Below are 13,040 nucleotides of genomic sequence, written 5' to 3' on the forward strand. Positions count from 1 at the left end.
TTTGCAGCTACCTCCAGAGAGAGGACGAGAAGAGCGCAAGGTCCCCCAAACAACTGAGGAAGTCCATCCAGGCTCTCGCTAGATGCAAGGAGATATGATTGGATGCCTCGCTAGATGCAAGGAGATATGATTGGATGCCTGCAGTAGTCACCGGGTCTGGCTCATGCGGTGCAGAAGCCACCCCTCAACCTGGCTCCTGGGATACGAAAATTTTGCTCGTTTCCGAAGCCTGACTGCCCCGGTGCGTGCAGTGACGCATGGGGCGAGCGCGCAGGAAGAAAAAAAAAAGCAGATTAGCGGAGCAGGCAACCGAACAAGTTTCCACGTGAACCTGACTGCATGCAAACATCAGCCAGGGCGGTGCATCTTGCGAGCCTGGCCAGGCCACGGTGGTCCGAAAACCAATCAGGCCCTCAAGCGCCAAGGACATGACCGGGCCGGACGTACTACCTGGGACAGTGTGGTCGCAAGCCGCAGCCACGGACGTGACGCCACGCCTAATTATGAAGCAAACACTAGCCTCAGGGTGAGCAAGCGATGCCACCGCACTCGTACTGGGCCGGGCCGCTTAGCGCTGCCGCCCGCATGCATGCAACCGCGCATGCATGCGCCGACGACGGCGCCGGGGCCCACGCCACGTATGCGTGCAGGATGATCGCATGCATGCGGCCGTGTACGCGCGCGCGTGCCCCAGCCCGGCCGATCGCCGACCGGTGCCACGTCGTCTGCCAGCACTGACCCCTCCAGTGGTGACTAGCTGCTGGGCATGTGTTCAGGCTGAAGCTGGCGCAGGCGGAATTGATGGACGCCGAGCCAAGCAGCCGGGCTGGAAGAAGAGTACTGCAGCTGGCCTGGCCAGCCAGACACGTACAGCCAGATCCGCCAGTGGTCGGCCTCGGAAATGGCGTGGCGACAGAAGGCCGGCCGGCCCCTGCCCGTAGATCGAGGCTGGGGAGGGAATTACCGGCACAGACTGCACCAGGGGGGTGGGTGTGGGGTCGTTCTCAGGGTTCAAAATTTCTTCGCGGAATTCGTGATTTTGGATGGGGAGTGAAAAAAAAAGTTGATTTCGGTAAAACAAATTAAAAAATTTGAATTGAACTGTTTTTAGTTAAACTAATTAAGCTTCTGTGAACGCATGTTGAGGCGTAGCTCGGCGGCTGGGCTTGTTTTACTCTGTTGAGAGCATCTCCGGTGAATTCCTCGTACTTCTATCTAATACTAAAAACATGTCCTTTTGGTGATGAGAGTTGCTCCAACAAATTACTAATCCGATCCCGTTACTATTTTTTTTTATGGTCATCTCACCCAAATGAAGGGAATTCAACCCTCTACCCTATTTATGGGTATGAGGTGTGGTAATTTGCTGCAGCACTAGTTACCAAAAACACTAAAACAATGATGGAGAGAGAAAATGTATTAGTGATGGAGGATGAGTAATCTGCTGGAGATGCTCTAAGTCCTTTTGGGATCGATTCTTGCACTCGGTATATTTTTTCTTCACTAACCAACGGGGTCCACCTCCATCACGTTATTAAAATAAAAGGATGGTGCACCTGGATTTTGAATAGGAGACCTCTCTCATGTGAAATAATAACAAGCAAACCATTGAACTATGGGGCTAGTGTTGAATACCAACTCTCTGTCAATTCTAATAACGATTCTAAAAAATTAAATTTTTCAAATTTAAGCAAATATTTGACGGAAAAAATTTGAATTTTTGTGAATTTCATGAAATTTGATTATTTCGATGAAGACCAAAGAAAAAAGTGAAAAATGAAATCAAAAACCCTAGTCGTTCTAGCCTCTAGGGGGTCCGACCCGGCCATTTGCGGGAGCTCAAGAAGGAGAGGGTACTCTACCAATATTAATTAAACCCAACAACTTCTCTATGCTCCCTTTGACCTCTCGCTCGTAGCCCCCACTTCAACAAGGGTAAAATTGACCCATTTTATCTTTTCTTCCGCCTCCTCCCATGTTCGAAATGAATATTTTATTTTCTTCAGTTTCCATATGCAATTGTAGACACAAAAGAGCAAATTCAATATTGAACACGTCTACCACATTTTTTCGGTGTCCTGGAGCAAATTTGCCCCTCTTTTGTGTAGCCTAAAGAGAATATGTCTTAATTTTACATTGATTTGTTTTACTTAGAACCCATATCTTTTTGTTAGTGTGCACGGTGTATTATGGACAAATCTATAGTAACATAAAAGATGTACTAGTAATAGTCCCCCCCCCCCCACCCACACACACAACACACATGCGCGCATAACAAAAGTTAGAATATGTGACTTGCAAAAAGATACCAATGACGCATCACTACCCAACAATTAGTTATTTCCACATTTTAAAATTACAAGGTTGATTTTTTTCATTAAGATAAGTCTTTAATTTGTAATACACAACCTTTAATTCTTTATGGCACAATATTGATGTTCTTAAAATCGAAATAAAAAATAGTTATTACTATATTTCATACTTAACATTAGTGGAATAATATAATTAATAATCAGTCCAAGTATTATCCTCATGAAAGTAAATACACCAATGTTATCTCAAACAAGATAACAACAAAATCCAATCGGTTTATATAACAAAAAAGAAGAAGCAGAAAATATCAACTAAATAACAACACATCATACACAATGCTCCTCACAGGGTTTATGACCCCTAATCAAAACATTTGAATTGGCATGATTGAAGCATTCAAGGTTGACAGAAGCAAACACTAATATTTACACAAAGGATAGTTTATTTCAAACCGATATTAAATAACAACATGATGAAGCACTTATTCAGTAGCATTATGTTCTCGTACATATATATACATCTTAATTTCTTACTTCTTCATGATATCACTTACCTATATATGTGCGCCACTCACAAACCGATTCGGAATTTCAGGTAGTTTTTTTCTTCTAAAATTACTTACAACACACGGAATCAGGATGGGTGTTGTAAGCCTCTAGTAGAGATCTTGGACTTTATGGGGATGACCTGCTGCACCAATGGCCTCATCAAGCTTCTTGCTACTCTCAAGGGGCCCTAGGCCAAAATGTATGTTTGGAAAATGTGCCCACTGAAATGGAAAAGAATCAATATAGTTAGACTATTAAGCTGGTCAGTCTATATATGTATGTTTTTCTTTGAAATTTAAATATTTATTTGTTTACCTTAATTAATACTATCATCATTCCAAAATGTAAGGCACTTATGTATTTGAGGATTCAAGACTTGTAATCTTTGACCAACAATTAGCCTCATCATGTAATGCAAAATTTATTTTATGGAACATATATTATCATTATATTGATTGTGCCAAGTCAGGCTATACCTTATATTTTGGGATAGAGAGTGTCTAAGAAAGAAACAACACGAAGATGGATGCTATATTGAATAAATTATTGCTAACTGAATATATTCCTAGAAAGAAAATGGCGATATATGTATAATATGTTTATAATATAACATTAGCTCTTGAAAACCAGTATGCAAGTATCAAGGAGTTTTAGAAACAACAACTATTATTTACTAAATCATTATTTGAAAAGTGTTGTTTTTTTATACATGTATGGACATCCATACTTTTTATAAAGGCATAATCATTATTCACAAAGTGTTTCAAAAGTATTTCTTGAAAATTAATGAGATTGACTTTGATCTCTTTTGCAGAGATAAATAACAGGACATCCCTTAGACTTGTTTTTAAATTATTTTAATAAATCCAATACCTAATTTTTGTTCAGCTCGTTTTCCATCTAGTTCATTTTAATGGGATAATTATCTTACATATATCGAATATGCATATATGCTAATATATACAGTTGTGCTTTATGCAAATCATGTACTTACGTTCTTTGCTGCGGTGCTGAATGCTTCCCTATGACTTATGGCCGGGTTGCTTGCTTTAATCCTTCGTATCTCTTCCCTAAAAAAAATCATGTACCATGCATCTCAACATACATGTTTATACAAGTTTATTATTTGATCCTAAAAAGAGAAACCACGCTGCAATAGAATAAGAAAGCTAAAATTGGGTTGACCAAACTCACTTAATAAATCTATTGTATGCTGAAGGAACACGTTGCCTCTTCTCTGGAGCTGCTGTTTAAAAAGATCAGATGATATGAAGTTATATTAGACCTTTTATGGAAACACATAAATATACATATCTTTTAAAAAATAAAACATATGTGCAAGCATATAAAACTTTTGAGGTGCAAAAGGCAATAATCTTAGGTCACATGCGCATATGTCGTTTAATTTATTCCTTTTGAATCAACTGTGTCCTTTACAATTGACAAGGGTAATAACTTGAAATTATCTTCACAAATCGATACATGAGGACACAATCAGGAAGGACACGGTTGAGCTAAAAACTCCTATTTCATGAGAGTTTGAATGCTACTTGAAACCCTTGCATGAGTACCTCACACCAAGCAAGGAAGACCTCAGTATAAGGCCTAGTACAGCCTTTATTTCGATAATATATTAACATTCAAGAAATAGAATAGCATCAAATATGTGCATTTGGGATATTTATCAACCAGCCTTATTTTTCTGAGAAAATTATGGGTACACATACTGTTTGGTTCATTCGTTACTGGAAAACTTGATGCCGCTTTCCTTAAGAACACCATATTTCAATGCATACACTAGTTGTAACCACACTTCATAGTTACTAAACCTGATGGTAACTGAAAACTACTTTTACTTGCAACGATAATTCATTTCTGTGGTGTGTACTGTCATATTTTGAGTTATGATTTCAATAGTGTTCACCCAGTTAGTTGTGAGAATAGTAACAGAGCAGAAAATTTAAATAGTGACTGCGAGACAAGCATCGAGGTGCTGATATGACCTTTTGTCTCTACTTTATATCAACAATTAAGAGATATATTCATTCATTCTTAGAAAAAAGAGAGACATGCATACCTCCTCATTCTTTTGCTACCTAAACATTGCACACATAACGTGTGCTTTTGTGTCATGCAAGTATGTCATTTTTTATTGGCCATAAAATAAGTACTTCTGTGATGCGATGTTTGATCATTAACTAGCTTGAACTTTTATTTTCCAAAAATTCAAATTAACACTTATTTTCGGAATGTTCACTTTAGATTTCAAGTTCCGGTACTTTATTATCGGCGATATTTACGGGTACTTGTGTGATACAATGTACATATATGCTATGCATTTTTTAACATTAGACAAACTTGATCTTTTTTCTTCAATTTTTCACATTAATAATTACTTTAGGAGGCATCACTTTAAATTTCAAGTTTACTTTCAATTTTCTTTGAGATATTAAAACTGGATAATTATACTGAACTGGAACATTATATTAAAGAGAAAAGTACTTACTAATAATTAGATCTATCATTTCTCCAAAAAATCACTTTGGCTATAAGCTTGAATTTTTATAGGTTCTGCAGTACTCAATATAGACCCATTTCTTTTTGGATCTATCATGTTTTGTGGTAAAGAAAGAAGTTTCCCCAAAAACTTGCATTCAATTAAGTGTATGTGCATATAATTTATGTACCAGTAAACTGATTTTGGAAAAAAAATATTTGTTGAGGGAAGCAATGTCCAAAACAGTTTAATTATTATGTCCACAAAGTGATCAATAATTTGGTTCCGTCATATTTAAGTTATAGCAAAAAGATACATATATATCAGTCTTACCGCGCACGTGCAGCATATGATCCTGATCGCCTTTTGTTGAGAACATCGTTGGCATCCGGTATTTTGAAGACGAAGGTGCATACTCACAGTAGTTTTCAGTACTAAAACTGAAATTGTGGACCTTGAGATTCTCCTGCACCAACTGAAACAATCATGTCAATAATGTAGCTGCGAAAGCTCCTTTCTCAAACGAAGACTGCAACAGTGTACTTCCATATCTCCAGTTTATAGCAGCAACACACAGTACAAAGGACCAAGTGACATGTTATATCTTTAATTAACAGTCGATCCAATTCATTTGGTAAGAACTCAGGCATCTGGTTCAAAGCATGTGCAAGCTTTAAACTTGTTCATGTCAGAAAGCAGTACCGAACACTTTAGCTTGTCTCTACTGTATAAAGTATTGAAAATGACATGACCCATGCATGCACATTTCGGCTTTTATCTGCTACTAGCTACGTAGGTAGGGCAACCTACTAGATGTTTGGCGTCTCTACGTACATATGCTGTCTTTCAAGAACTTACCGTCTACATGTATCTAGCCTGTTTTGCGGTAACAAATAATGCAGAATGAGCTTGCAGTCAAGACAGTACTCAGGTTAGGAGTAATAAGACATCGAAATATGGCAATGCTTTGAACTTTTGCAGGCATATTGGCATTCATGACTACAACTTTGAAGTGACAAAAGGGTTTAGCTGCTTCTTTAGAAGTGATTAGGGTTGATCTCTTCAAATTGCATGCACTACAGATCTTGCACAAATTAATGCTGCTATTCATGTCAACCTGTGAGTGATTCTGGACAGGAAGTGATTGGATCAGTCCTCTCAAGTTCACTGACAGCAGGCTAGTGCAATGCCCACAACGGACTGTCACAATGTTCAGCATGCTATTACTCGGGACACTGACCTGCAGATTCATCACAGCGAAAGACCAGCATTAGGTGTGTATTGAATAAAATTATTAGTAACGACAATGGTTTACAGTTGACTCTATGAAAGAGTGCCAGCAAACACTGAGAAGAGGAAGTGTTTTTAGAACAAAAACAATCATTGTGGAAAAGAAAAAAAACTGCTAATTAAATTTCAATAATGGAGAAATTTGTAGATTTACAAGAACAAGGAGTGCAAGGCATGATCCAAAAAGCCTTCTCCAGATGCATATATGATGCGCTGTATGGGCTCCGTTTCTCTCTTTTCCCTTTTATGTTACGCTGCGCTGCTGCCTGCGAAACTGTTGCTCCATGACTTTTATCAGGGCTCTGCGGGTCAGACCACAACTGGGGCACCCTTTTCCAATGTCTGTACTCTGTACACTGCTTCTTCCCTTTCCCTTTCCATTTTATTTTTCAATTTCCCTCTGGGTGCACACTGCCACCAGAGCTGAAGAAACAAAAGCCTACTTTGTTTGATTCCTCACTGATCTTCTTTTGTGCACAAACTCCAAGAAGGACATAATACTATATAATAAGCTAGAATAAACAAGTGAGTGTATGCCCTACAAATGATTGTGCGTGCTCCCAGGAGGGGAGTAAACTCAAATCCATCACACTTCATATCTCGCACAAACACACAAAAACAAAATCAACAAAAGTACTCGTGTAGTTGTGAAATGCGAAGCATCATGCAGCTATATTTTGTTGTTTATGTGCGATGTTTTCTGAAGATAAGTTTATGTGCGATTTTTAGAGAACTCTTGCATCGTCTGTATAATTTTCTCCCTGCTCCATGCATATGCTTTATTTTCTGACACACACACAAAATACTAAAAGAATAATTGGAGAGTTTGGAAAGAAAAAGATGCAAGAGACGACAGTGACAATTCAATGCAGAAGCCACTTTGGCACGGGCATGCGATGCATGCATGCATTAGTGGGACATGCAGGTGTGCATAGCAACAAGATGGATCGACCTCCTTTTTATCTTTGGCTAGGACAGAGGGAGACGGCATTGGAGTTGCAGAAATGTGTACTGCAAGTTCAGACTTCAGAGAAGGCAAAGATCTCTAGCGAAAGATCTTGTAGCTAGTAGACACCGCATGTATGCATACACATTGGTGATATATAGGCGGAAGTGCGTGGTCAGTGTAGGATCTCCCTTTATCTATCTTTTGATACGTTGGAGAAAGCAAAACGGCATTCGAGTGGCTGTGGAAGTGTAGAGATATAATGTGAAAGATCGTAGAGAGATCCTTAAGCATTTCAACAAAGCTCAACGTTTCCAATTCGATCGATCCCCTTTTCTGATAAACTTTTAGGCAATATGCTGACGCTGAAACGATAATAATGGTAAAATCAACATCCATCATCCATGCATGGAAAAAGGCTGAAAGAAATAACTATGTGCAGTACTCTTCACCAGAGATCAAAAGTGAAAAACAGAAATCGAAGAAAAACTTAGCATATACAAATTCTATACAATCTATCAGCACTACTAGTACACTACGCTTCCTTAGTTCCTTTCTACATGATCGTTTTAGCGGAGTGGAGTGATTTTCCTTTTATTCAGTGTCATTGAGGTTTTGCGGAAGAAAGATATCAAATGGGAACAAACCAAAAGATCCAGACAAGCAAAATCCCATGAAAGAAAACATGTAAAAAAAACAGGAAGTGTTATTTTGGATCTTCTCCATCGGTGACAAACTCACCTACAGTGCAGTATCCTACTGCTCTAGTGTTCTTCCTCTAATCCAATCAATAGCTTTGATCTTTAGAGAACTCTTTCCATCAGTTAATCCTTCGGAACTCCCTAATGTGTTGTTTTGTTTTGTTTGATACGATGAATAAAGATTAAACTAGCAATAATGCTACAGCAGACAAATCTTTGGCCCAAATTACTTGCCAATTGCCTTAGTTTTAGAATACAGTATATATTACCACCTTTAGCATATTATATATATAAAACTTACCTTTGTGTCAGGACGAGAAAGAGTAGTGAGACGGTTTAATTAGAACATTAAAGTTCCATGTCTAGATATTCGTTATGCACTAAACTTAGAACCTTATGGTTGTTATTGCATGCTCTTTGTTGCAGTTCAAGTGGGGAAGGAACAAATCTTACTCCCTGTATTGTTTCAAGCAGTTAAAACGAAACCACCAGACTGGTAGGCGAGAAATGGTGCTCAAGGAAACTACATACACATATGCACCTTCTTCTTTGTGCAGAAGCACTTAGCTATACATGTACATCACATACTAGCTACACCAGGCAAAGAGAAATATACCAAATCTCTAAATTCAAGATCTAATAATGATGATAATTTCACAGAAGTACGCAAGGGGATAATGCTTGAAAAGTTGCGAGCATATGGAATTGCCAGACCATAATTAAGGAAGCGAGCGCACAGACACACACACATATATACATGCATGTAGTGGAGCTAGCACCCTTGCTCACAAGTTTCGTCTAAGACTCTATTTAATCACGTTCTTCCCAAGAATTGATCAGGAAAAGGTGCGAGAGAAGAAGAGCCCAATTTTCAGCGTTTGCAGACCTTGGCCTTCTCTCATGCCCATGGTTTGAAAAGTACAAGAGACGACCAACGACTCCCTTCAAAAAATTCAAACCGAACTGAAGAGTTGAAAAGGAAAGGAAAAATCCGCGGCAAAAGAAAAGACCGAAGAAGTACAGGGAAGGGAAAGAAGGGGGGAAATTCAGAAATTTCTTTCAACCTTCATAAACAATTTAGAGAGAAAGATGAAATCAGCAGAATGAACCTCAAAATCCTACAGAATTAACGATGTGTGTGATGATGCACATGTCACAGCCAATCATTTCATGCATCTCTCCTTGTAGATCTGCACTTCAGAGGCAAGCGAAGAACTGGGAAAAAAGAAGAGAGAGAGAGAGAGAGAGGCAGATAGAAAGAGGGAAAGAGAGAAATCAGATGGGGTTACCGCGAGAATTGTGTTGCAGAAGTTGCAGTGTACGTAGCACACATGCTCCAGCGCCGGCACGATCTGAGGCGCCGACATTCCTCCCGGTCGCCTTGCGTAATTCAAGCAATTGATCAAAGGAGGAGCTAGCGAAGAGGAGGAAGATGAGGTTGAAGCAAGCAGGACGATGATATAGAAGCAGCAAGCAACAAGGACTAATCAAGGACCAGACGTCAGATAGGATTAGAAGATATATAGTGGTTGTTAGCTAGTAGCTACAGGAGCGACTTTTTGTAAATACAGAGATGTAAAGAGAGTGGAAGGATTGAGCTACTGATTTCTTGTTGGAGAGGGGGAGAGAGAGAGAGGGAGAGGGGGAGTAGTGGCCTTTCTGTTGTGGCTGATGTGAAGGGATTGATGTGGGTGCAAAATGCTACAATGAATAGTTGGGGCCTCGTTGTGTCTAGAAGGATTCTCTGTGTCCGGTTACTGAGCAGACAGATGCGAAACAGATTGCAAATTATTTCCTCTAGTTCAAATTAAATAAATTCTATGAGAAATTTTAGACCGTTCGATTTTGCCGGATGGACGACTCTCATTTTTTCAAGAACTCTAAAATTCTCGTGTGATAATGCTCACCTATCTATAGGACGCCCAAAAAAACTAAGACGGACATTTTGGTATAATCTGTTGTCCTGAAAACTTAAAGAAATTAACTCCTGATTACAAGGAATATGTTTTGGTTATTGCACACATACTTGAATTGGGCATGTAAATATAAGGTTCTCTGAATGAAAATAAAAGAAATCCCTTAACTAGTCTAGGTTCAGAGATGTGTGCATATGAACATGAAACAAAATATATAATTCTACGCCCAAAATTATGCAACACAACTACCATATCTTTAATAAATATTTAATAGGAGAAACTAGAGAAGGCCACCAATGTGTTGTCTTCTTGTGTGTGCGCGCCCGCGCGTGGGCGTATGCGTGTTGGGGGATCAATATCCAAATTGTGAAAAGAAATGTTACAATATTATATTCTAGATTACCTAAAGGCTTCAGCATTCTGCTCCTGAGTCTAATGTTATTGACCTAAAATAAATGATGAGGGATTGTTTGAAAGAATGAGATTTCATAAATATAACTAATCACTACACGATTAAGCAGATTTCCTGAGAGTTCTTTTCACATAGCTGACGGGGCTTGCTTTCTTTATTATCTCTCTGCTTTAATGACCAAGGGTGTCTAGTGTTACATATGAGTCCTCGTTTGGCAGCGATCACTCCGTTCCGCTCCTCGCCGAATTCCACAGACCGCTGCCAAATGCAAAAAAAATGGTGCCTGCTCCTCCCCTTAATCGAGAAGAAGCAATTCGCATTTTTTGTACAAGGGGGAGTGGAATCCGCTTCCGCTTCTGCCCCTCCCTGGTTGGCTCACACGGCTGCTGATGTTCACACACCCGCTCGTCCCTGTCCGTTGGCCGCTCGTACCCGCCAACTTGCCAACCACCGTAGCTCTTCTCTGCTCGCTCATCCGTCAATTGCAGCTCTTCTCCACCCGCCCATCGGCTGCCATAGTCCACCCTCCTCCCGCTGCTCACTCGTCCCCACGACGCCCCTCTCCCCCGCTCCATCTTGCTACTCCATGCTGTTTACACCTGTGCAGGCTCCTTCGTTTGCAGCCGCATTGGCTCGAGGGAGGGGTAATCTGCAGTGGGAGGCACCGACTTGAAGGAAGGTAACATGAGGGAGGGTGAATCCGACATCGCCGTCGCCTGGATCCCATCCATGCTATCATGCTAGAGCTGGAGCCGAGGGAGAAGTGATGCCAAAGGATCAAACTATCAAGCCGGGGCCGGATCGAACCAGGGCTAGAGCACCCGACAGCCGAATTGGAGTGCTACCAAATAGGGCTCGAATTCACCGTGAGTAAAGTTTGTTTCCCCAACCAGCCATCACTGACCGAAGTGAGCAGGAAACCATGCCTATTTTTTTTATAATTTTTTTATTCCAGACTCATTTAATTCACTCCCACAGGGAGTCGAACTCAGACGTGCTGGGTGCTACGAAGGTGCTCTAACCACTAGACTAGAGGCTCTTTCGTGGCAAAACATTTTCATGTATAGGAAATAAAATTACGAAGTGTATATATTTTTGACACACCCATCAAAGTTCGGCATATTAATGCATCTAAGCCCAATAATCATTGAAATCAATAGCGATTGCGTGGAATAATAGATTGATTAGAGTATACAACATCTACAAATATATAGGCAGCCCTTGGTGAGGTTTATAGAATCACAACTGACCAAGGGATAAGACTGCCCATCCTAATCCATCTAGGACACGGCAGGGAGTCGGCTTGGGCCTGACGCACAGCCAGAGCCCATGTACACGCATGGCACATGCAACATATACACATCTTCTAAGATGCCCCCACAGTCTGATCGTCGGCAGCTTGAACGTTGAGACTGGACCTGAACTCCGTGAACACTAAAGAAGGCAGGCCTTTGGTGAAAATGTCGACGTACTGAGAGCTTGTTGTAACATGAAGAACGCGGATATCACCAGTAGCAACGCGCTTGCGAACAAAGTGGAGATCAATCTCCAGTGTTTTGTGCGCTAATGTTGAACAGGGTTTGAAGACATGTAGACGGTGCTGATGTTATCGCAATAAACCAAGGCAGTGCGACACAGAGGAACATGCAGCTCAACGAGAAGTTGGTGCAACCAGGAGACCTCGGCAACGGCATTGGCAACCGCCCGATACCAAAAAAAAACTGCATACCCGGAAGTGGACTTACGGGTGTCTGGGCAACCAGCCCAATCAGCGTCGGAGTAAACCAGCAAATCCGACTGACTAGAGGGCCGAAGATGCAAACCCAAGTGAAGAGTGCCACGAATATACCGCAGAATGCGCTTCAAGGTGGCAAGATGTGGCTCATGAGGATCATGCATGTGTAGACAAACCTGCTGAACAGCATAAGCAATGTCGGGACGAGTGAAGGTGAGATACTATAGAGCACCAGCAAGGCTTCAAAAATCAGTCCCATTGACAAGCGGGGCACCATCAGTAGCAGACAGCTTCGGATTTGTATCAACTGGTGCGGAACAAGACTTGCAATCAGTCATACCAGCACACTCTAGAATCTCCAACATAAACTGGCGCTAAGACAGAAGAAGGCCATCACCAGACCACTGAACATGCATACTCAGAAAATGATGAAGTTCACCAAGATCCTTCATTGAAAACTCCCGCTGTAAGGCATCAATAGTGCGACGAAGAAGAGGTGTTGAAGATGCCGTGAGGACTATATCATCCACATAAAGGAGAAGATAGACCATGTGGTCGTCACAGTGGTACACAAACAGGAAAGTGTCAGTCTTGGCTTCCACAAAGCCGAGTTGCAGCAGATGAGAGGCAAAGTGACTGTACCAAGCACGAGGAGCCTGCTTAAGTCCATACAGAGAGCGAT

General features: G+C 40.9%; 1 protein-coding gene across 4 annotated transcripts; it reads right to left on the bottom strand.

The window, feature by feature from the left end:
• Window positions 1–2,737: 2,737 nt before the first annotated feature.
• On the bottom strand, window positions 2,738–9,975 carry LOC117839702 (protein YABBY 2). 4 transcript variants are annotated; one of them, XM_034720101.2, is made up of 6 exons: window positions 9,585–9,975; window positions 6,476–6,598; window positions 5,692–5,824; window positions 4,056–4,104; window positions 3,856–3,931; window positions 2,738–3,082 (listed from the first exon to the last, which is right to left on the bottom strand). In XM_034720101.2, the coding sequence occupies exons 1-6, from the start codon at window positions 9,660–9,662 to the stop codon at window positions 2,969–2,971; spliced, it is 573 nt and encodes a 190-aa protein (XP_034575992.1). In that variant the 5' UTR covers window positions 9,663–9,975; the 3' UTR covers window positions 2,738–2,968. The 4 variants fall into 4 exon arrangements, with proteins under 4 accessions (XP_034575992.1, XP_034575990.1, XP_034575989.1 ...); XM_034720099.2 differs by having other exon boundaries at window positions 4,056–4,107; window positions 9,585–9,973; XM_034720098.2 differs by having other exon boundaries at window positions 5,692–5,833; window positions 9,585–9,972.
• Window positions 9,976–13,040: the final 3,065 nt, after the last annotated feature.

This window comes from Setaria viridis, chromosome 9 (genome assembly GCF_005286985.2).
Source record: "Setaria viridis chromosome 9, Setaria_viridis_v4.0, whole genome shotgun sequence".
NCBI classification, from domain to species: Eukaryota; Viridiplantae; Streptophyta; class Magnoliopsida; order Poales; family Poaceae; genus Setaria; species Setaria viridis.